The sequence below is a fragment of the Lissotriton helveticus genome, chromosome 1_1, assembly GCF_964261635.1.
Source record: "Lissotriton helveticus chromosome 1_1, aLisHel1.1, whole genome shotgun sequence".
Lineage (NCBI taxonomy): Eukaryota > Metazoa > Chordata > Amphibia > Caudata > Salamandridae > Lissotriton > Lissotriton helveticus.
In genome coordinates this window covers 1,628,389,248-1,628,413,776 of record NC_136057.1, presented here as the reverse complement: position 1 = coordinate 1,628,413,776, position 24,529 = coordinate 1,628,389,248, and the positions used below count along the sequence as shown (strand labels likewise).

At 43.1% G+C, this 24,529-nt stretch overlaps 1 protein-coding gene across 1 annotated transcript in view; it reads left to right on the top strand.

The window, feature by feature from the left end:
- The window catches only part of LOC144764805 (uncharacterized), a 581,674-nt gene that overhangs the window by 273,352 nt on the left and 283,793 nt on the right, over nt 1-24,529 (top strand). Inside the window, exon 5 of the mRNA XM_078650300.1 lies at nt 10,457-10,532. Coding sequence (XP_078506426.1) covers nt 10,457-10,532 — 76 coding nt within the window. The remainder of the gene's footprint in view (nt 1-10,456; nt 10,533-24,529) is intronic.

Genomic DNA, 24,529 nt, shown 5'->3' with positions numbered 1-24,529 from the left:
TCTTTTACAGAACATGCCATAAGAACGACCCCAGGGAAACGCGTACGGTTAAGGCCTTATCGCATTCCCGAAGCACGTAGACAGACCATACGTGAAGAGATACAGAAAATGTTACAAATGGACATTATTGAACCTTCCATGAGTGATTGGAACTCTCTGATTGTTCTAGTCCCCAAACCTGATGGGTCAGTGCGTTTTTGCATTGACTTCAGGGAGGTTAATAAGATATCAGAGTTTGATACATACCCCCTACCACGAGTTGATGAGATGGTGGAAAGAATCGGACAAGCTAAATACATCAGTACGCTTGATTTGTGTAAGGGGTATTGGCAAATTCCCCTTCGCAAAGAAGATCGTGAAAAAACGGCGTTCTCTACACCCGATGGGTTATACCAGTTCAAGGTCTTACCCTTTGGGTTGCATGGAGCCCCAGCTACTTTTCAGAGGGCTATGAACGTTATCTTGCGACCACACGAACAATATGGTGGGGCTTACATTGATGATATTGTCATCTATAGCGAAACTTGGGAGCAACACTTGAGTCATCTCTCCAATGTGATTAAGACTTTGGGACAGTACAGGTTAAGGATAAATCCTGCCAAGACCCATCTTGCAGCCCAAACTGTCAGGTACTTGGGTTACTTGTTAGGAGAGGGAGTGATTAGGCCTCAGACCTCCAAACTCACAGTGATCACCCAAGTCCCTCTACCAAGAAGGACTTGAGAGCTTTCTTAGGATTGCTAGGGTATTACCGAAGGTTTATCCTTCAGTTTTCACAGAAGGCGGCCCTTCTAACCAACCTGTTGCAGAAAACTTGTAAGACCGAAGAGATTCTCAAACATCCCCCCTTAGAAGTCGTGCAAGCTTTTGAGTCCCTCAAAAAGACTCTAACATCGGATTCAGTTCTAACTAGTCCAGACTATTCTCTTCCCTTTATCCTACAAACTGATGCCTCCGACCTGGTAATTTGGGCAGTCCTTTCACAAGAGACGGCACAAGGAGAGAAACCTATCCTGTATATTAGCCGTAAGCTGTTTCCGAGAGAACAAAATTACGCCACCATAGAGAAGGAAGCCTTGGCCATCAAGTGGGCTATAGAGTCTTTACGGTAGTATCTAGAAGGGAGAGAATTCACCTTGTATACTGATCACGCTCCATTAGAGTGGTTAGCTAGGAATAAGGGACACAACGAAAGAGTCCTCAGGTGGTTTCTTTCCTTACAACCATATCGTTTCCACACCAAACACAGGAAGGGCAGAGACCAAGGTAACGCCGACTTTTTCTCTCGATTCCCTCAAGAGTCAACCCAAGTAGTAAGACAGCAAGGGAAAGGGGATGTGAGGAGGAACTCACCGGGGTAACTTCCTGGGCAGATCCTGCGCGTTGTTCACCGAAGGATCGTGTATGTCAGGCCGATGTCCGGAGTCCCGATCCAAGTTCTGAAACTCCATGCCGTCTTTCCGTGTCCCCGCAGAGAGCCGACAGTCAAGACCCGGAAGGAGTTGGACATGACACAGGAAGCGTACGAAAAGAGCCAATGATAAGCAGAGGTCGTGAAGAAGAAGGCGGGCCAGACTGGAGAGTGGAACCGAAGGAAAGGACGCCAGCGGAGGAGAGGAAGAACACTCAGCGGAACCCGACCAGCGTGACAGAGCTCTGGAAAGAGGACGGCGCCGAAGAGGAATCGGACGAACTGTGGTGTGAGGACTGGTGGAGTCCCCCGGAGGATGCTGGAGAGCGGCCGTGACTCTGGAGAGTTACGGCAGGGCCGGTGAGTGGAGTGTTACAAGGGACAGAGGGCAGTATACGGGGAGGCGATAGGAACTAGAGGATAAAGAAAGCATGCTTTATCGGTTTTGACCGCAGTTATCCTGACATATCGTTTTTTGGGCCATAGTAATGTGACGTACCTGCTCATACCTCTTGCCCTCATTCAGTGATGTATGTTGTAAGACTCTGCCTGGGGAAAGGTTTTGATTGGAGTGAATACGTGATTACGCATCCAAATAGGGTGTGATGATCAATGATTTTGTCTTTTGTTCATGCACATTTGTCCCTGCACAGTCTGTATGTGCTTTGGTATATTTACTGGACCCGTACAATCTATCTCCTTTAGTTTGCTAAATCACTGGACCCAAGACAACCCAGAAACGAACACTGTGGTGTGGTGACGGTTTAATCTTTGAAGATTCGTAGGATTAGTGTTCTGACGGCCCCTTTCTTTTTACCTCTTTTATGAGCCTCCGGGGAAATCCTGTGGACTCCGATGAAGAGGAGCCTGGAACAACAAACCTAACAGCCCTCCTCCAAGAAGAAGAAAAGCCGGAAGACACCTCTAGCGATTCACGAACCTTATTTTTCCTCAACCAATTATTAATAAACAACCTATTCGCACTTATCTTCAGCCTCCACGCCTGTTTATCCGACCTGCGCTCCCACAGGGTGCTAGGAATGATCAAACATGGTAATTGCCTGGAGCTTACCACCAATCCTCAAAACATTCCACCTTGTTCTCACAAGCTGTCACCAGAACATTTGCACCTCCTCCTTGCTAAAAGGAGCCATAGAGCCAGTACCATTACAAAATCAAGGGTCAGGCGTTTAATCCCTGTATTTTCTAATTCCCAAAAAGGGCGGTTCATTAAGACCTATTCTGGATCTCAGAGAATTTAACTATGACATACTGTCAGAAAATTTCCACATGGTGACACTTCAACAAGTACTGCCACTTTTACAACAGGTCAACTCTAGACTTAAAGGGTGCATATTTCCACATTCCAATTCATCCCCCTCATCGCAAATATCACAGATTTGTGATAGGGAGTCAACATTACCAATTCAAAGTACTACCATTTGGAGTCACTGCTGCTCACAGAGCATTTACCAAATGCCTAGCAGTAGTCGCAGCTCATCTGAGAAGACCGCACATCCACTTCTTCCCCCTATCTGGACGACTGGCTCATCAAAGCCGGCACTTACCAGAAGTTTCCAACACACTCCATCCACAATTTACCTACTACATCAACTAGGTTCCACAGTGAATGCTTTGAAGTCCCATCTGCAGCCTTCAAACACACAGCCTTATCTGGGAGCCACTATAGACACTCAAAAAGGTCTAGGCTCTCCCAATGCAGCCAGAATTCACCGTATTCAACCTCTTCTCACTCAGTTTTAGCCCAACGACTCTTTACCAGCCAGAGTCTTCATGCAACTGCTGGAAATGATGGCGTCTTGCATCCTAATCATACCCCATGCAAGACTTTATATGTGTCCCCTTTAAAAATGCTTAGCAAGTTGGGTATTGGGAGGAAATTTGAGAGCGCCGACTCCCTGACCAATAAAGCCATCCAATGGCTACGCCATGTTAGAGGCTGTAGATCAGTAATCAGGGAGGATATTAACAAGGCAACTAGGCTAATCTCGGATGTCGGTCAATATGACTGTATTGAATTGGTTTTAAAAATGGAGTCATTGACCGATAATCTTTTTGCCCTGGAATTTAGAACTAGCCCCCAAGCGCAATCCCGTATCCAGCTGAGGAAAATGCCCCTTAATCTACCAAATGTGCAGAAATAGTTTACTAACACTGGGGACTCTGGTCTTGAATATATTGACTGACTTCCAGCCCTTTCTGCGTTACCTCCCTCTAATTCACGTTCTGGAGACCTTGTTAGGGGAGGATCTTGTATAGTAAAGAAAATTCTTGATAGTAGTTCAGGCTCCAGTAGTAATAGTGTAGGTGCACAAATTGGTAAAATTAGAGTGGGGGACCCCTTCATTGGAAAAACATCTTGTACAGGGTTTGATTGCCCCACTGGTGTTTGTTCAAAGTCAAATCCTGTGAGGGAAGCTAATACCGCTTGTGCGGGTGGAGGACCTGTGGGTGGGACATTAATCTCCTGGAACGTAGCAGGCTTGGGCGCCAAAGTGTTATCTCCAGAATGGTTAGCGTTCATTGGAGGTTTTGAGGTCTGCCTTTTCCAGGAGACTTGGTCATCTGAGCCTCATTTTTGCCCTGGTTACTTAATTTTTTTTGTCCCTGCCATAAAGGGGGTCAAGGGGCGTGCAATGGGTGGGTTAACAATTTGGGTACGACAGCAACTCCCTTTAGTTATTAAAGAATTACCCTCAGGGAGGGGTGATATCTAAGTGCTAAGATTGGATGTAGGTCTATGGGATGCTTGGACATTTATAATGTCTATGTGAGGAGGGTCCAAGGGGTAAAATCGCTAGTTATAGCAGCCTTGTACTCCCTCATAGAGCTTCACTCACAGGATACGAATGTAATTGTTGCGGGTGACCTAAATTCCACCTTCGAGCCCCTTGTAGCCGCCGATGGGCATTATCTAGATGAAGATGAAGATAGTAAGTGGGGGGTGCCAGGCATTGAACTTGCTCCTGTCAAGAAATAGACAGAGGTAGTTATCCAGATCAACACTCTTTGTTATGAAAGGGGACTGAGGGCACTTAATGGTAGAACCTTAAAGGATAGAATTGGGGCGGCTACATTTAACAACGGACGTAGCAAAAGCAGAATTGATTATGCCCTTTGTAGCCTGAAGGTTTGGCATACGATTGTTGACATGGTGGTCAACGATCGCATGGAAAGTGACCATAATCCCCTTTGTGTGTCCCATGATTGGTGGAAGTGGGACTCACCTCATGTTGATCGGATTGAGTCTTGTCCCCCAACTATTGTACCTGCCAATGACAGACGTCTTAAATGGCCAAATGTAGCCTCTAACCCAGAGGTGTTGAACAAAATAGCCAAGGAGGTTGATAGTGCCTTACTAGCCCTAGAAGATGTTGTTGGCAATGCTGATCTGAACCATGTAACTACAATCCATGACAGTTTGTTCAAGCGGGTTAGTGCTTATTTTCTAGTTCCTGTCAATACTAAGAAATTAGCTACCCCAAAATTGTCAAGCTGGTATAATGATGATTGTAGAAAAGCTAGAGCCGATTTGGGCAAGGCCATAAGAGCTGGTAATTTGGATACTGTCCGCTGTGGAAGACAGATGTATAAAAGGGCTATTTTTAAGGCCAAGAGATTATGGGATGAGCGTCGATGGCAGGAGCTCAAAGAAGCAAGCGACACCAAGAATTCCCGATTATTCTGGAACATTATAAAGTGGGGCAGAGGGGGCAATTCTGAACAGCCTATAAATTATATTTCTCGAGATGGTTGGATTGATTATTTTAGACCGCAGTATGAGTGTAATTTTGTAGGAAGCCAAGTGGAAGAACCAAGTTTTGTCTTTTTTAATGATGATGCTTTTAACATTAACGATGTCACAATTGCCCTTAACGTTGTGGCATGAGGTAGAGGCCCGGGACCCGATGGCGTGCCTGTTGATGTTTTTTTGTATGATAAGGACTGGGGGAGATATATACTTTTGTTGGCAATGCCACAGCACAAGGTGCCCCGGTCCTGGCCTCCTGGAAGGGGGCGGTGATAATTCCAGTGTACAAGAAGGGCGACAAGGCACAACCGGGAAACTACAGACCCATTAGTCTGATGGACACAATTCAGAAAATAATTGGGAGGATGACCCTTAACAAAATTTTGGACTGGATCAAAGAGAATAATGTACTGTTCCAGTTCCAAGCAGGTTTTCGTAAATATAACCGTACTATCGACCAAGTCTTTCGTTTTACTCTCTTCCACTGGAGGACTGTGATTCTGGGCAAAGGCAGTCTTTATGCTGCCTTTGTCGACTTGCGTGCAGCCTTTGACCTTGTTCCCTGCTCAAAGTTATGGATGACACTAAAGCAACTAGGTCTCTCTGCGGAGATTTTAACTATGGTGATGCGGCTGTACGAGGCTAACTACGCAAAAATCCAGTGGGGAGGACATGGTAGCATCACAGCTGATTTCCCGGTTGAGCGTGGCGTCAGGCAAGGTTTTTCATGGCTCCAACTTTGTTCTCATTGTATATTAATGGTATTGTCGATTGTCTGTTGCCAGTAAACACTGATGCCCCTTTTTTAGCTGGTCTGAAGGTTCCGATTTTAATGTTCGCGGATGACACGTTAATTATTTCCAAAATCCCTAGTGGCCTCCAGCGCGCTCTAGGAATTTTTGAAGAGTTTTGTTCCACGCGGGGCCTAGAAGTTAACGTGGCCAAAGCTAAAATGATGATTTTTAATCCGCATTCTAGTTTTAAGGGGAACGTTTTTATGAATGGGAAACCGTTAGAAATGGTCAAGGCTTTTACCTACCTTGGTGTTCTCCTGGGTAAGGATTTGAAATGGGAACCTCACATACACAGCCGCTCTCAAGCATCGCCATATTGCGGGAGCCCTTAACTTGGAGCACAAAAAAATCACTGACCAAACCAATTCAGCCTGTTTTGCAAGTCTACGAATCCAAAGTGGTGTCCTCCGTGCTTTATGGCGCTGAACTATGGGGCTTTGAGAAGCTGGCACCACTAGTGCTATCTGAAAATAAGTTTTTCCATAATATTACTAGTCATCCGCAGAGCACACCCCTATTGCCATTAAGATATGATCTGGGCAGGAAAGCGATTATTGATATTGCCAGGCTACAACCAATTTTATATTGGCGTAGGATCTGGTCGACACCTGAGCTTTCCACATATGCTGCGGGGTTTCTAGACGTTATAAAATCAGACTCCTTCCATAAGATTCATTGGTTTGTCCAGTTAAGAAGTAATCTGGTAGCTCTGGGCATGCAAATGCTCTGGGATTGCCCTGCGGAAATCTCATTCCCGTCCAAGAAAATCTTGAAGGAGAAATATTGGGAACAAGTTGCATTCCAGGCATGGAATGTTACTGATTCATCTACTATGGCAGGGGTTTCTTAGGGGCAAAACTTGCCCCTAAATTTGAATCCTATTAGGATATCATTATCAAGCCGGCGGATAGGAAGCTCTATTTTCAGCTCAGAGCGGGTTCTCTGCCGTTGAAGGCATTGACCTCTAGATGGTCTGAGGCAAGTACCAACAGCTGCCCGGCCTGTGGGAACCATACAGAAACTCTTGTACATCTTATTTTTGTTTGCCCAGTATATGCAACTCCGAGGAGGGTTTGGCTTGCACCAATGTGCAAGCTACTGGGCACTAGTAGGAGTTCCGTAGCTGAAAGACTAATATGTATTAGCACTATGCCATTTATCTCAATATCCGTAGCTAAATACTTGGGATGGGCATGGGTTTTAAGGCAGAAATCGATCTGTAGCCCATTGATTGCTTCCGAATAATGTATATAACTGATGCCTTTAAACCCTGTCTAGGTTATTTATCAATTGATCTTATTACTTTTTTATCTTTAGATTAACTGATTTTACTTATTCTATTGTATGAAATTGGATTGTATACTTCCATTTGCTGCTTGTTTATGACTTATTTTATCTTCAAATTTTTACTTGTGTCATTTTTTAACTTGGATTCATGTAAGCTTTTTCGAACTGTTTAACTTGCTTTGCTTTGATGAGTTTTTATCTCGAATAAAGCGGTTTCTGACTGACTGGCTTAGCAAGTCAGTAGAACCAGTCGCAGGGTCGATTAACCAATCTGGTGTTGATAGACGGTCACACCCACTGCTCTCTGCAGTGGTGGAACCCACAAAATATATCCAAAGGGTGGCCTTTCATCGACCCTGTTCCACAGACAGTGCTAATGGCAGACGCATAGCTCACTGGTTGGGGTGCTCCCTTACAGAATCACACACTACAAGGTTTGTGGAGTCAAAGCCCAAAAATCTCCATATGAACCACCTAGAGCTGCTTGCAGTGTTTCTAGCACTCCAAGCCTTTCAAACTCACCTTGTAGGCAAATCTGTCCTAGTGCACACAGACAACCTGACAGCAATGTACTATATACAAAAGCAGGCGGAGGAGACACTCTCTCCAACTGTCACGCCTAGCATAAGCCATTTGGAAATGGGCCATTCACCAAAGAATATATCTTGTGGCAGAACACCTTCCGGGAGTTAACAATCAGATTGCCTGCCTTCTCAGCAGACCGAGGCAGCAAATCCATGAGTGGGAACTTTATCCTCAGGTTCTCCTCACCTACTTTCTGCAATCGGGATTTCCTCAGATAGACGTGTTCGCCACAGCAGAAAACACAAAATGCCCAAGCTTCACCTCCAGGTTCCAACACCCGCTCTCCATGGGCAATGCCCTATGGATGTAATGGTCAGGGATATTTTCCTATGCTTTTCTGCCTCTCTCACTCATTCCACTGGTGGTTCAGAAGCTCAGGTACACATTCCTCATACCAGCTGTCCTAGCTCCCACACAGTCAACCCTGGTTCACCATCCTACTGCAGCTGCCAAAAGTTCCACACCAAAGCTGCATCCCCCCTCCAGTCTCCTCATTCAGAGCCTTGGAGAAATCCAGCATCCAAATCCCAAAGAACTCAACCTGGCGATCTGGCTCCTGAAGTCATAGTTTGGTTATTTATACCTACCACCAGACTGTATGCATATCCTAAAAGAGGCTAGAAAGCCCACAACCAGGGCTTGTTGTGCAGCAGAATGGAATCGAATTGATATCTATTGGACCAATAACAATATCGATCCTCTCAATGTTTCCGTACAGAACATCATATGTTACCTGTTACATTTACCGCAATTTGGACTAGCCTGTACATCCATTCGCTTACATCTGGCAGTAGTAGCTGCATACTTACAAAACATAACTCTATTCTGAATACCAGTGATTTAAGGCTTTTTTGGAAGGGTTAAAAAGAGTGATACCACCAAGTGTCCCACCTGCACCAGTGTGGAACCTAAACATAATCCTTACCAGGCTAAGGGGTCCACGATTTGAACTAATGCATAGGTGCCAATTACAATTCCTCTCATGGAATGTTGCTTTCCTTGTCGCAATAACTTCACTAAGGAGAGTTGGTGAACTCCAGCCATAACTATAAAAGAGCCCTACTTTCAGCTTCACAGAGACAGAGTGGTTCTTCGCACCAATCCTACATTTCTCCCTAAATTAGTTTATGCCTTTTATATCAACCAATCTGTTTAGTTACCCGTGTACTTTCCTCAACCTGAATCTGTAGCAGAACGAGCACCACACACCCTTGATGTTAGAAGAGCTCTACTATATTACGATGAAGGAGCAAAAGAATTTTGCAAGACAAAGCAACTCTTAGTTGCTTTTGCTCCACCACACAAAGGCAATACCATATTTAAATTATGCATAGCAAAATGGATTGTAAAATGTACCCAGACATGTTCTACGAAAGCAAAGAGAACTTTGACAGTACCCCCAAACCTCATTCCACTTGCAAAATAGGGGCTTCTATGGCCTTCTTGGGGAATATTTCCCTAGCTGAAATCTGTAAGGCAGCAACATGGTCTACACCGCAGACATTCACCAAACATTATTGTGTAGCTGTGTTAGCGAGGCAACAAGCTAATGTAGACCAGGCAGTACTCAAAACATTGTTTCAGACCACTACAACTACAGGTTAGCCACCGCTCTGGTGACATACTGCTTTATAGTCTAGGCAAAGCATGTAATCTACAACTCACATCCCTCGAACAGATAATGGTAAGGCATCTGTTCTTGGCATGTAGAGCTGTAGATTCACATGCGCCCACCGCCTACCCGGTGACCTGTAGTTGTTGCAGTTCTCAATTTACATATTACATACGCATGGATATCTCTCTTCTACACTTACTAACTCCATTCTCACCCTCTGTGGGAAACAAACTAACAATGGTTTTGATGCTCATGCGCACTATCGCCGAAAGGAGGAGTCCCCTTACCCTGTGACTGGAAAGACTTCTTTGAAGAAAAACAACTTGCAAGCATCCAAGCCCAACACTAAATGGCAGGAGTATGCAACATATGTGGATCTACAGCTCTACTTGCCAAGAACAGATGCTTACTGGGTAAGTAACATTATATAATTATTTTTATTAATAGTTTTATATAGCGCAAACTTGACCTTAAGGTATCCGGTATCAGAGCGCTTTACATAGCACCAGTTGCATTACATGAGGATCCATTCATTTTATATTAGGCATGGGGAGATTAAGTGATTTGCCCAGAATCACAGGATGTTCAGCGTCGTTGCCGAGACTGGAATCCAGTTCCCCAAATTCGAGGGCGACCGCCCTAGCAGTTAAGCAGAGTCCTCTCCCCTTAATGAAGTCTATTATTGCTGGAGGCCTTGCGACAATTAAAAGGTGCAGACTCTAACAGACTTTGATGAACATTTGTGAAAGCCTATGTATTACGTGTGCTCATATTCAACAAGACAGTTATTAATCATTCATTTCAACACTATTATAGAATTGGATAATATGACAGTAATTTTTATTTCTTTAGTTGCTGACATCCTATGATGCATTATGGGTGCTGACTTGATTGTTTACTTTTTGAAGTCCTGTTTTGTAGATGTGATGCATCCACTGAAGGGACGGCTAGCAATCTGAAATTGTGTTTATGAAAGTTGTATTGTTTTTCAGATGACGACTGCACTTTATCAACGTGCCCTTTTATCCTGGACCAAGGCAGGGCCTCCTTCTTTGAGGAAGAGAAAAGGTAGAGTAGATTTTGTATTGTGTTCAAAGCATAACTTCTTACAAAGTATCCATGTAAGGACTATATCGGAATCAAGTCCTGAATCTTGTTTATTTGATTTTAACTTTCATGGTTAGCATCAAAGGATCTATTGCGGTATAATATAAGCTAAATAGTTCCCTTTCTGTTACAACGATGTTTGCTAGAACAATACAAAATTATTAAAACTGAGAGTACTTAAACCTCTTGAGTGATGGGATGCATGGCTGAACCACCAAAGATGGTGGCCACACTTCTTTGAGGCTCCATATCCAACGCAGGTTATTCGGCAACATCCACCACACCCTGCGCCCACCGAGTGGCAGGAAATCTTTACTGCGGATTCATCAGTTGCGGTGCCTTCACTGTTCAGCTTCAGATAACTCCCATCAGTAAGCAATCAGAAAGCCGGACGTAGCACAGCCATCTTCAAAGAGCAAGATAAGTTTGCCACGGAAGCAGTTAAGGCTCCAAGAAGTGAAAAGTCCTTGCGCACTAAGGATCCACTTACATTATTCTCGCAGTCTGACCCACAGAAAACTTCAGTCTCCCTGTTTTGATACTGGAATTTGAAAGGTCGTTCCTAATACTCTTTTATAACCACCCCCCATCCCCCCCCCCACCCCACACTCCTCTAATGCGTCTTATCTGCCCACTTGGTGGTATTGCAGACAGTACTGAAAATTTAATTTTGAAATCAGCAGGGTGATGTACCTATGGATTATCCAATCCACAAATGGTGTTTTCAGCAAACTTGAAAGATAACTTCTCTTGTTTTTTTTTATGTGTAACATAATTCCGTGAATAATTGCTGCTTTGTAAGGTTGTAAGGGGAAAATAGAATTGTGGCATTATGACACCATGGTACGTGTCCAGAACGCAGTGTTTGTGGTGTCCAGCTCAATAGTACCATAGACTTAAGCTGTGACTGCCCATGACGTGACTCATGAAATTGAGCCGTACCGGTGCAGATGGCTAGATTTCCAGCGGCGTGTATTAATATTGCGACTTGCCAAAAATTATAGATCCATAACGACCCTGGGAATTTATTTGTGCAGCATCACAAAGTCTAATAATTTTATGAAGTGCTACCACAACACAGATTTAAAAACAATAAATAATTTCTATACAATTGGCTCCTCTTCCCTGTCCTTGAGACAGTTTGAATAAGAAAAGGTTTCCTTTTTGCCTCAGTCCTGATAAGGCCCAAAACATATGGGCTGAAACGCGTGGACTCCACAATCTGGAGAAGCCCTGCAAAAGTTTAAATGAATTGAACAGAAACTATTACACATCCCTATTCAGATAGAGGGTTTTAAAAAGTTTTCCTCGGTTGTGTATTACCTTTTAGGGCTTTCTCCTTCTTTTTACAGATTGTTACTATTAATCATTGTTTGGAATTTTTTTCTTGCATCCGTAATATCAAATAAGGGTAACGAGGAATGATGTCTTTGTTCAGATATATGTGTTGTTTTTGTTCTTTTTTGTATATATAATTTGTGTATATATAATTATTTGCATTGTCCTATTCAAAACAAGTATGTATACAAATATTCGTTTTGGACTGCTCTTAAGAGTTTTTCTTTAGTAAAATAAGTAATTGGACATTAACTTAAGTCCTTGTAACTTCAATTCTCCCTCCAGAAATAACTTCCTTTTTGATCTATCCTTCTGCATCATTGTTGTTTTCCCATGGTATCCAGACCTGTTTTGTACGTGGTCTATTGCGGATGACACCATGTTCCCCAAAGAGTATATTCTAGAGGACAAGGTAGTCCTATCTCTATCAACCACTGCTAGAGCTTTTTCTATATTGGCCCTGTCGATTTAACTTGGCAGCTTGATTCTGAAAGACTTTCCATATTTCATTGATTATTTGATACAAGAAGCATTTTTTATGTGGTTTCTGAGGACCAAATTAAAAGTCCCGGAGTTCCAGGTCTTCAGATAAAAGGGCCAAGTGTACAGGTCCTTAGCCCATCAAGGCACATCTTCCCAATACTGTAGGTTGTCATCACCCCTAAGTGTTCAGACTGTACATACCGCATGCCAGGTCTACTTATTTAAGAACCTTTGATGTGATCTGGGAATCGTGCCTGACATCGGTTTGTGTCTAGTGGCCAAACTAACCATCCCTTCCAGTTGGGTTCTGATGAATTGTATGTGCCATTACGTAGCATAGTATCTAATGCATCCTTAGTGTATTTTGTAAACTGCTGCCAATTTTCAAAGCATTTGAATGTGAAAATGTGTGGTGTGTTCAAATCTCATCTTAGCTAATCAAAGAAATGTCATTTGTTGCCCAGTTTTGTATAGGAAAATCATTTGTTGCGATATCAAGCATGTTCTAAATAAGTCCTCAGTTCTATGAACCTGTCAATCTTTTGCGCCCCAAATTGATTTCACATCTGTAGTGTCCCTCAAAAAGTCTAAACCTGCTATAGACAGCTGGGAAAGAAAGGAAGCAGACTAAATCAGCTTGGTGTCAGTCAGTATATATTTTTTTGCCGGTGAAGGCGCAAGCCTATAGTAATAAGGAGGCGGGGTCAGATGTATAACACCCACAAAAATAAGCAACTTCCGTGCAAATGTATTTGAACTACCGCATAGTGTAGGGCAATGTTCTAATTGTGTGTAATTGAAAACCACACATGGAATGCTTGCTTTAGGGAGAAAATAATGACCGTGAAGTTGAGAACAAAACATTTCATCATAATTACACACAGTATAATGCTCTAGGTCTTCTACCCTTTCATGCCCTGTATCAATGTCCCAATCGCCAGAAACAGTACTTTGGTAATGACATAATTCAAGGACATTTTAAACTACTAAGGAATTTTTAAATGTTCATTGGGGCCATGTATATCATACGATACCTGATCCCAAATAATCTCGTCAGGAACTGGAACAGCTGAAATGTTCACCAGGGAGAGGCCTCTTTGTCGGTGCGATGACAAATGTGGCTTCAGAACAAAGTTCACCAGTTGTTCTGTAGAGCGTAATGGGAGGTAGGGTCTAATTGGTAGTAGGAAAAAGACCGTCCCAAAACCAATTCAAAACAAAAGGAACAGTAATGATATTGTAACCCAAAGTTGAAGCCATGGAAAAACAAAATGTCCTTTTTTTTTTTTTTTTTTTTTTTTTAAATATTTATTCATTATTTCTTGTAGTTATTTCTCCCGAATAAATAGAATGTGCTCTAGATTTCTCTGGGGATATCATCGGGCTCGGAGAGCGTTAGCAAAATGTGTGTTACCCCGAGAAAGAGGAGGCTGGAGTATTCCAAATTTTCAATTTTATCATTGGGTAGTGATTCTGCAACATATGGGTGTACTAATTCTCCCTGATGATCCGAGTGAGGATTTTCCCTCACCTTCTATTTACGAGATGCTTTTAGGCGCCGAGGCTAAGCAATGCTTAAACCAGATTATTGAGCCCAGCTACTATAAAAAAAAAACTAAATTTAAGACCATTTATTCAGCTTATGTCATATGGAGGACAATAAAAAAGAGATTTAGAATTGGCCCTAATATAAACATTTATACTCCATTGCAGAAAAGCCCTTTTCTTCCAGAACTATTTAGAGATGGGGTAATGCAAAGATGGTATAATTTAGGGATTCAGAATTTTGGCGATCTGATTCAAGGGTATGATTTTGTTTCATTTGATTATCTAAAGAAGGAGTATCATATGCATCAGGCTGACTTTTTTAAATATCTTCAGTTACGAAGTTTTTGTGGTCAGAAACTTGCAAAACAAATGATATTGCTGGGAAAAATTGAGATAGTTGAAGCCATAAAGGGACATCATAAAATAGGACCTTTATATCAGTTGCTTTTGGAGAAGGTGGAGGACGATTTAGAGGACAGGGCACTTAAATGGCAAAACAAGCTGAATCTTGAACAAGTCGATCTAGATAGGAGCATAGAGATTGCGGTGAACGTGTTACTTAACGGGTCAATGATTAGCCAACATTTTATGTCTGTTTTTGAATTATATTATACACCTGGCAAATTGGCTAAATGGAACTCAATGCGTTGGACAAATTGTAGCCGCTGTAATTTACATGCAGCAGAAGCCACCCATATGTTTTATAGATGTCCTAGGTTGACTCAATTCATTACAGACATTGAGGGTTTTCTGAGAAGTAGTTCGAGTATTCCTGTTAAATTAACAGCTTCTATGGTTATTTTTGTGTGTGATGAGGGTGCGATATTTCAGGGTTCTGCATTCGAGGAAGGATTCATTTTTGTATGTATGGCGGTATAACGCTCCTGCATCACATCCCAATAGCTGGACGAAGCCCCACCAAATTTCATTACGTGGCAAACTAAATTGTTGTCTATGTACCATCTTGAGATAGCTCTATATAAAATTAAGGGCATTAAGAAGAAAGCGTATGGGCTTAAAATATGGTCTCCGCTGACTAATTGGCTGGGTTAGTAAGGAAAATGTGACGAATTAAATGTATATGGTTCTTGTTTTACGGTATAATTTTTTCCTGTCCTTCAAATGCTATTTCTCTAAGAATTTATGATTTGATGTAACACAAAAGACACTGTTTGAATGCTCATTGGTATTATGGCAAAAAATATCTCTGTTCTTTACTGTTTGTAAGCTGTCAAAAAAATCAATAAATAAATTTTAAAAAAAAGTCCTCTTCAGCCAAAGATAGACATGCACTTTAATCCTGAATGTAAGAGGTGGCGGTGGGTCAGATGAATCCAAAGAGAAGTCATCAAAGTAGATAAAGTAGCCAGAGGCAGTCAAATCTATTTTTGGCAGCTCAGCAGGTTTTGTAGTACTGGGAGTGGACTAGATCTGTGGTACATTCATGCGTAGATTGTGTTCCTTTAAGGTTTCCAAATTGAAATCTGTGTTTCTGTACTAGTTGATTGTACAATTGTCATAATCATAGCAACAGTTAGCAGGTATACTTCGTTGTTGTTGATTATTGTTCCTTGTTGGATAGAGGAAACGACATTAGTTATTAAGGTTTCCATTTGAACTTCCTGTATTGTAGTGGGAGGAGGCAGGTAGTTACCCAGGAGCCCACATGGCTTACTATGGACAATCTGCCTCCTGGTGTGACTTGATCAGATCAATGGAGACAAATGTTTTTTCTTTGCGGCCAGCAAGGGATGGAAGAAGTACAGTTCTGGTACCTTCAACAGTCAAGACCAGTACAGGCTCTCTGTAAGATGGCCCAAATTCTTTCATGTCCACATTTTATCCCTGACCCGCGTGCTGGCACTTCCTCAGTGGCAGTGCGTTTTATTTGGACATTGCTATGTTCATCCCAGAAGCTGTTCAGCTGAAAGACTTTGACACAACAACCCCTCGACAACCCACCTCGAACTACTCAGAAAGAAACGTAGGAAATATAATAAGCACATCGCGCACGAAAAATCCTCCTTTTTTTTCCGACTCACTGAATAAGGCGAAAGCCGCCCTAAAGAACTCTTCAACATTATCAGACAACAAACATCCAACACAAAACGTGCTGCAATTCCGGCCTCCAAAGACCTATGTAAAATATTTGCCAATTTCTTCAGCGAAAAAATACTAAAGATTGAGCTCTCACTGATGGGCCACTCGCTTCCCTCAAAGGCAGGCCCGCTACTCATCAAAGAAGATGCAAACCCACCTAGCCAACCAACCAATAACTGGCTAACCTTTACACCCACTACTGAAACGGAAATTATTGAACTAACCACCGGATCCAAACCCTCATCGCACCTTGAAGATCCCCTCCCCGCTCAACTGGCAAAACAGCTCAAACACTCATTAGCCCCTATCTGGACCGAGATTATAAACAGCTCCCTGGAAATAGGAATCATACCGACTGCCTCAAAATAGGCCAGGTAACACCATTAGTAAGAGAGGCTGGTGCTGACCCTAACAATCCCAATAACTACAGGCATGTCTCCAATCTTCCTTTCCTAGCAAAATTACTAGAAAAATGTGTTCTCCGTCAACTCACCCACCACATGGACATCAACCACCTCCTTGACCTGCACCAATCAGGCTTCAGAAAAGGATATAGCACAGAGACTGCCATCTTAAATGTCATCGATGATGTGCACAAATCACTGGACAAGAACCGCTGCTGTCTACTCATACTCCTTGACCTTTCGGCAGCTTTTGACACGGTCGACTACAAACTACTCATTAACACTCTCCAAGAAAGGGTAGGAGCAAATGGGGTGGTCTCACAGAGGTTCACCTCCTTCCTACAAAACCGCTTCCAAAGAATAAAAATAGGAAGCTCCACGTCCGACCTACACCCTATAATCAGAGGTGTTCCCCAAGGCTCAGTTCTTTCACCCGCATTGTTCAACATCTACATGGAGCCACTCACCATCATCCTCAAAAAAACCAACATTCCCTTCCACCTCTATGCCGACGACACCCAGATCTACCTAGAAACCCCCTCCATAGCGGACATGCAAAGACTAAACATCACCCTAAGAGAAGTATAAAAATGGTTGTCCCTTAACCATCTGAAACTAAATCAAGACGAAACGGAAAACCTTCTCATAGCCAGCAAGGAAAAGACACCCCAAATCACGGAATGGATAAAATCTATTGATGCTCTCGACTGCACTCTCATCCCAGCCGACTCAGTGAAGTCATTGGGTATCACTCTAGACCCAACTTGGATAATTTCAAACACATCAAGAACACCGCAAGAGGTGCCTTCTTCAACTTAAAGCTACTGAGCAAAATCAAACCCTTCATCCCACAAACAGACCTTAAGCAAGCCACGCAATCCCTTGTTCTATCCAGATTAGACTATGGGATCACCACCCTCACAGGCACGGCTAAACTTCACCTTGCTCCGCTCAGAACACTAAATGCAGCAGCCAGAATGGTGTCGGGATAAAGAAATACGAACACATCACCCCCGCGCTAAAAGAGCTTAAGTGGCTCCCAGTAGAAATGCGGGCCAATTTCAGAACTGCTTGCCTCACACACAAAGCTCTGCACCCTGGCAAACCCACCTATCTAGCTGCCAAACTCAAAAAAGCTGGACAGACAAGAAACCTCAGAAGCACCAACTCTCTGCTACTCATCCCTCTGAAAACCTGCAAACAAAAGACCCTATCTAGGTCCTTCACCGGAAATGCACCCAAAATCTAGAATGCCATCCCCATACATATTAGGACGAACTCTTCCTACAAAGCTTTCAAGAGCCAGCTCAAAGCGCTCTTCCTCAATCGAGTCCTCACAAAGTGACAACGGCCTTGCTTTAATTTCCTACCTCAAGACAGAAGACCCAGCAATTACGTTAAGTTCACTCTGAACACTACTCCCCCCTACTCGCACATCAAACTTTCAACTCAGCAGCGATTACTACTAGACGTTTACTGATTAATGAACCTCCTTTGATTCACTGTTTACCTAGACACTCTTTGTGTACTAAACTGTTATGAACAAATGTTGTAAAGCGCTCCGATACCTCCGGGTCTGGCTAACGCTATATAAAACTCCAAAAATAAAAAATAAATAAATTTCCGTTGCCACTGTGCGGGTATTGAGGTTTGGGTCCCACATCTTTACTCCAAAAAGGATGTCCTAGGGTGTCCGACCATGCAGGGATTTTTTAGGCAGGTTGTTGAGTCCCCTCTGGACCCCATATAAGTGATGTACCCAACTGCGAACTGAGCCTAATACCCTCTCTGATAAAGACTGCTTTCCTTCACATTTTTTCCTTTCCACAACTGAATTTCCCTCAGAATGGTATGGTGAGGAGAACGCAGGGTCACACCCAAACTTCTCTCCTATGGCCTCTGTGTAAGCCCTAGAGCTAAATGCCGGTCCGTGGTTGGAATGTATTATGCCTACTACGTATATCCAAATGAAGAATCGCAGATCCTTTAAAACATTTCAGGCGCCAGTCGACTGCTGTGGCCATACCCATAGGAATTGAGAGAAGGAATCTACTTCTTCCAAGATATACTTGTAAGCCATACTTGTAAGCCCAATCTGATTTCAAAGGGCCAAATTGATACAAATCGACACAATCCAGATGCTTGCTTTGAAATCAAGAGGGTTCTGTGGTGTATGCACCACGGTGAAACCCTTCATTTGCTTGCAGATGTCACATTTAAGGAGAAAACCTTTGGTCTGTTTGTAAGACTGGGCCATCAGTAACATTGCTGCAGTAATGGCATTCTATCTGCCACCCCTGCTTGAGCAGATGCCAGACCCTCATGTGCAGCTAGTATTAAACCCATCCTACGATCAGTGTTTGGTATTACTCTATCCCCCACTCTCGGAATGTTAGCATACAGAATGGTATGTGCATCTAACTTATAGGAGTTCTTGAGTGGAAAGCCTTTCAGCAAGTGGATGTCATTATGAGCAGCATTGACAGCCACCATGATATGTCTGTCTATCCTCATACATGGCAAAACCATAGGGGATGTTGGACGAAGTGTTGAACAATGCAAGCACTCACCCCAGTCAACTGATCTGGATTTAATCCATCATCATTCTTTAGCTCACTCCGCCACCCCAGTTCAGACATGGCCATATGCAAATCAGTCTGACCCTGTGCCTCATGGGAACAGTCCAGCCCGAACTGCCAAGCCATGTCTTCCCTGGACAGGAAACAAGCATTCTGGGACCGGTTTCTGGCTCATCAGCCATCATCAGCCAGGCTAGCTTGAATCCAGTGGCAAAGTGAGCAAGGGACCCACGTCTGGGCATACCCTGCCAACTTAGGGCAAACAAAGCAAAACCAAAGGGGATGATGGACGGAGTGTTGAACAATGCAAGCACTCACCCCCAGTCAAGCTAGCCTGGCTGATGATGGCTGATTAGCCAGAAACCGGTTACCAGGATGCTTGTTTCCGGTCCAGGGAAAGCATGGCTTGGCATTTTGGGCTGGACTGTTCCCAAGAGGCACAGATTCAGACTGATTTGCATATGGCCATGTCTGAACTGGGGTGGCGGAGTGAGCTAAATAATGATGATGGATTAAACCCAGATCAGTTGACTGGGGGGGTGCTTTCATTGTTCAACACTCCATCCATCATCCCCTTTGGTTTTGCTATCCACATACTTGAACAAGTAATTGCAGCAACTGCAGTGGCGCAAACTGTTGCTTCTTTACAGCTTCATCAGCTATGGAATTCCCTGCTACATGAACGCAGGCACATTGATGACTCAATGTATGTATTACATGAGTCTGTGGCAAACATACTTTCAGCTTTGCTACTTGTTCCAAAAGCCTTTTATGCTCGATTGTGCACCCTTCGGAATCTCTGAACCCATCTGGCTCCAGTAGAGTTGATATTAATTGAAAGACTGGACACAATAAATCGAATCGCACACTAGAAGTGTGGGGAATCTAGGATCTGTAGTCTCCAATGCCAGAATTAGAGACTTTAGTTCAGTCAACTGTGCCATGCAGTCACCTTGTGACTGTGTGTAGGTTTTTTCAGGATGGAATTCTCAATTCTGCATGCGCCCTTTCACAGTTCCACACGCTGCTGGGTTTGGTGCTTAGTTCCAAAGGAAGACTGGCAGTACCATCAAGTGTATATGATGTAATCATATTGTTCTAGAGTCATGATTTCATTAGGCAGAGGATATTCTGGTTCATACTGCAGAAAAGCTTGTGTTTGTAATGTAGAAACAAATATGTAATCTACATCTATTGCGGTGAGTGAGTTAGCCCATTGTATCCATCGCAGATGTAATGCTTTAAAGTTTGGAACAATTGCTCTGGTGACTTCCTCTAAGGTCGATACCAGAGTCACAACAATAATGTGTTTTCCCTGAGATAGCCCTTGCTCTCTCACCTCAGTAGTTTGTATTGCTGTCAGTATTTTTTCTGTAGTTGCAAAACTCATTTCAGCATTGGTGTATAAATGTGATTGATATGCAATCGGTAGGTCACCTTCATTGAACGTAATATAGGTATACCCCAGTATCCCAGTGAGGATGTGGATCACCAAGTTTGTTGTATTTATATGTGTGTGTAAGTGTTTTGAAGCAATCATGTCAGCGTTTACAGAACGTTCTGCATAATCTGGAATGTATGTTCTGCCAAAATTTAGAAATCCCAAAAAGGATTGTAGAATTTTAAAGGTATTTGTAGGTTGAAGTAGTGTGCACTCTAAGAAGTGTCACAAGGCTTTTGCCTTCACTTCATGAACACCATCCCAGAAAAAGAATATTGAGGTGGGCATTTTTCTTTTTAATTGTTATTTATTTCTTTTTATTAAATTTGTAGCCCATGTGAGAAAATCCCAGAATTACGCAGTATACTGTTGTCCAGTGTTTCATCAGGCTATCATCTGTTAGATAAGTTATCAAGTTATCGGCATTGGACAATGCCTGGTCTTCAGAGAATTTTACTAGCTCTGTTACACTGGCTGAAAACAGCCTGGGGCTATTCTTCTACCCTTGGGGTAGTCGACAGAATTAAAGTTTAAAGCTCTGTGTAGAAAATGCAGTCTAATCAAATCAAATCAAAATAAGCTTTATTCGGTTTCTTTTGTTTGAAACCATAAAAGCAGCAAATGAAAATACATACATGTATAAATGACTCAGCAGATTATATACAAAATGAGAAAGATCCAACTATTAAAAGCAACTAAAATCAAATTGACAGTGTACGTGCAAAAACGAAAAAGGGTAGATGGTTAGTGGCACAAAGTTCTTAGAAACCCCTTTCACCAAGAGTTGTGGTTCAATGTCATTTGCATTTTGGGCGAATTGAGTCGGGGGCCAGGATAAAAATCATACAGGTCCCAGATGCAAATGGGGCCATCTCCCTCTTTAGGCAGAGAAGATCGCAAATAGGGGACAATGTTCATACTCTTAAATTTAATTAAAATCAAGTCGCCCGGGATATCTTTGGGCGACGTGCCTAGCCACCCCACCCTCCTGACACTCAGGATTCCACCATCTAAAACAGATGGCAATGGTCTGTTTTGTTGTAGCCAGGACATGGTTTTGTGTAACAGGTCTTGGTGAGTTTCAAATTTCAACCTTGATGCAGGAACCCCAGAGAGAACGGCCACATAGGGGGCGGCTTCTGGAGGTAAGTTAATCCGGAGTGCGGTCCTGGGAACTCCATGGGGTACAGGTACAGAGTTAAAAGTGATATTCCGGCTTATTGGATTGGGTATAGACATAAGGGGTTCAGGAGTTTGAGCTATCGTACTTGTCGTAGGCTTAAGCTTTTCATTTTTGCTGGGAAAAATGGGGTGGATGGGTGTAGCAGTTTTTTCAGTTGGAGTATAGGTCCTTAGTATAGTTTTTTCAATACAGGTCAACCTGTCTCCCAGGGCGTCGATTTCTGTGACCAGTGGTGATAATGCAGATATTAACAGTTGCTCTATCTGGGCCAGTAAGGTCAATTGAAGTGGTGATACAGGGTCAGGTATTGTGTTCACGGTCTCAATCGGCAATAATAGAGGTGGATTGAAAGGAGATCATGAGGGGCTAGTGCACATTTTATCGGGATTAGGTGAATTCCCAGCGTCATTGTCTTTTTCCGCATCAGGATCTCTACCCACTGTGGGGGGGGTAGACACATCCTGGGCGTAGTTCGTGCCACACAAGGCATTCAACTCCTCCCAGATGGACATGTTGAGGGGAAATCAAAGAAAGGGTGCAATGAGAGTTCAATAACAAGGATAAATAAAACAAAACAACCCGATACCTCCTCCTTCGTTAGAGCCAAATGGGGAGGCCCGTCCCGGCCTCCTCGTGCCTCTGAGGGCCACAGAGGGCCTGCCCTTGTCCCAGGCTTCTCCCGGCGTCACCCGCACGCGTCCCGCGACGCGGAGGGAGCAACTCCAACTAAGTAGCGCCTCCGGGCGCGATGTGGGCGGGAATCAGGAAGTCCTCGCAAAGCTCGCTGGGAGCTGTAGTCCCCCAGCCGCGGTGATCTGGAATGCGGCGGCGGGGTGACCTACAGCGTTAACCCCCCAGGAGCGTCCTGCCACAAGGTAAGTGTCCGCACCTTTGCCCCGCCGGAAAATGCCCCCCGCAAATGCAGTCAAATATCTGCTTCCAAGTGTTATATTCTGGCAAAAAAATCAATTTGTGATATCTAGTGTTGCTTTGCATTTCGTCCGCACTATTTTGTTTATTAGTGCAGGACTATGTGCATTTTGTACTGCAAATGTGCTAGTAGCTGTGCACACACGTATCTGTAGTCTAATACTAGACCATATGCATGATTTAGGTTTCATCAGGGGGAAACACGGGATTATTCATTGATGAGGTGCCAGTTTCTATTATACCTTGGCATTCAAGTTGTGTTGGAGGATTTCCCTAACCTGTTTTTTAGGTCCATTCTTAATTGGGTATTGTCTCTGAGGTTGTGGGGTTGTTCTCCGTGGTATCTCATGGTAAGAAGAACCGTTATCCCACCCCACATGGCTGTGATATAATGCAGCAGTTAGAGTTAGCGCCCACTCCTCGGCATATGAGTGTTTAATTGATTCTGGAAAGCGGTCAGAAAAAGCAGGTGAAATTACCATTTCTCTGTTTGAGCACTACATTATAAAGTCTGGTGATCAATCCTTTTCACATCAAAAAACTAGAACCTAGCTATGTCAAGGAGATGAACGGTCCACTGGGGAAAACAGAGTTTTCTTATGAAACCCTCATCCACCAAAATTACCCGTTGCTGGCATGCTTTATCGGCAGGTCAATCCCATTACGCTACGGAGGTGGGCGTGCTGCGACCTACAGACTACGAGGGAGCCCTTTCAAGATTATACAGTGATAAAGGAGATGGTGATAAAAATATGAGTGAAGAGGGGGTTTCAATGCTAAAATGAAGAGAAAAAATACCTGGCTAGTAGGTGTAACCTTTTTATTCTGGCTTCTAGCTGGTATGATTAAAAACATTGGGGGGGGGGGGGAAGAGATAGGAGAGCATGATATTATGTGCCTGCTTTCCTACATGGTCGACATGCTTCAACCAATACCCGTATTGGCTTTTCATCAGGACCTAGTGGAACTAACTCCCTGGTACCACTCCTGCTGTATTACGTAGAAGGCACACTCATTGCATGCTAAGGAATTAGTGCATGTACATTTATCACCTACTTGGTGATTACTATCCGTATTTCTGTGGAGATATAACGAAGAGTTAGACTGTACAGCACTATGGCCGTACACATATTCCTTCTGTGTCCTACATATCCATCTCATTGTCATTAGCACCTCTGGGTGAAGGAAAATGTGAGATAAAAACATCATGAGTGGACACATCTAGTGTAACCCAAATGGAAATTTGTAATCCAGCAAAACAAATTCGTGGTTTTAAAACCTCACAAACCTATACCAATGTAAAAAGCACTTTACACACACATATATTACGATAAAAAACACACCACATACATATAAGATGCTAGAATTGTGCATTATGGTTCTACGAGGGAGGGAAGCCTGTAGTCACACACTAATGAGAAAGTGGGTTGCATTAATAAATATTGTCCATAGGGGAGATTTTTGTTAAATCTGCATATGCCCAAAGCAAGAGAAAACAATTAAGGCAAACAGGTGGCATGTGCTGTGCGAACTACTCCAAGGCTCAGCCTCTGCCTTGCAACCTACTTGGTGCACGGCCGGGTACCGCATATTACTGATGCAGTGACCGCCGGATGATTAAGACTAGTTTGAAGCTTGGGATGTTGCATCCTCGTGCTCCAAAAAAGGCTAGACTACTGACAATACGAAGATGGCCGTCGTTCATGGAGCATCCACTAGGTTCCATTAGAGTATAAAAAGATATGTGGAAGTCCTGTTTTCAATACACGGAATTTCTTTTCTTGGAATAGATTATATATTTATATACTTAATTAAAGATAGAGGGTTGGAGGGAGGTATGTTACAAAAGTGAAAACCATGAAATTATGGGCATTTAATAGGGATCAGGTTCAGTGCTCCCTTATCTCCAACTGATATATTTAGTAGACTTGCATAAGTTAATGGTGTAAAAT